Source organism: Eurypyga helias, unplaced genomic scaffold (genome assembly GCF_000690775.1).
Source record: "Eurypyga helias isolate BGI_N326 unplaced genomic scaffold, ASM69077v1 scaffold28357, whole genome shotgun sequence".
Taxonomy (NCBI): Eukaryota; Metazoa; Chordata; class Aves; order Eurypygiformes; family Eurypygidae; genus Eurypyga; species Eurypyga helias.
In genome coordinates this window covers 1,295-1,622 of record NW_010264189.1, presented here as the reverse complement: position 1 = coordinate 1,622, position 328 = coordinate 1,295, and the positions used below count along the sequence as shown (strand labels likewise).

The 328-nt window shown below is 65.5% G+C and overlaps 1 protein-coding gene across 1 annotated transcript in view; it reads left to right on the top strand.

Moving 5' to 3' along the window:
* The window catches only part of TM9SF4 (transmembrane 9 superfamily protein member 4), a gene marked incomplete at both ends in the record, with an annotated part of 11,151 nt that overhangs the window by 9,611 nt on the left and 1,212 nt on the right, over nucleotides 1-328 (top strand). The window contains one exon of the mRNA XM_010156324.1: nucleotides 183-270. Coding sequence (XP_010154626.1) covers nucleotides 183-270 — 88 coding nt within the window. The remainder of the gene's footprint in view (nucleotides 1-182; nucleotides 271-328) is intronic.

Sequence of the window (328 nt, the reverse complement as noted above, 5' to 3'; positions counted from 1 at the left end):
GCGGTGGCTGTCGCTCTGGCCCGTGCCGGGGGCTGCGGATGCATTGTGCTTTGGAGGAAACAAGGCGGGTGCAGAAGGCAGATTCCAGGCAGCTGCAGTCTGCCTGTGGGACGGGCCCGTTCCCCAGCGCCGGCTGGCGGGGGTTTACATCGGAGCTGCTGTTCTTTGTCCTGTTTTCCCAGTTGTTGCCATGCTGGGGATGCTGTCACCTTCTAGCCGGGGCGCGCTGATGACTACCGCCTGCTTCCTCTTCATGTTCATGGGGTGGGTGTCTGCACCGCCTCCCGCAGCTGGGCTCTCCTGCCCGCCCCCCCCTCCCACCCAGGGA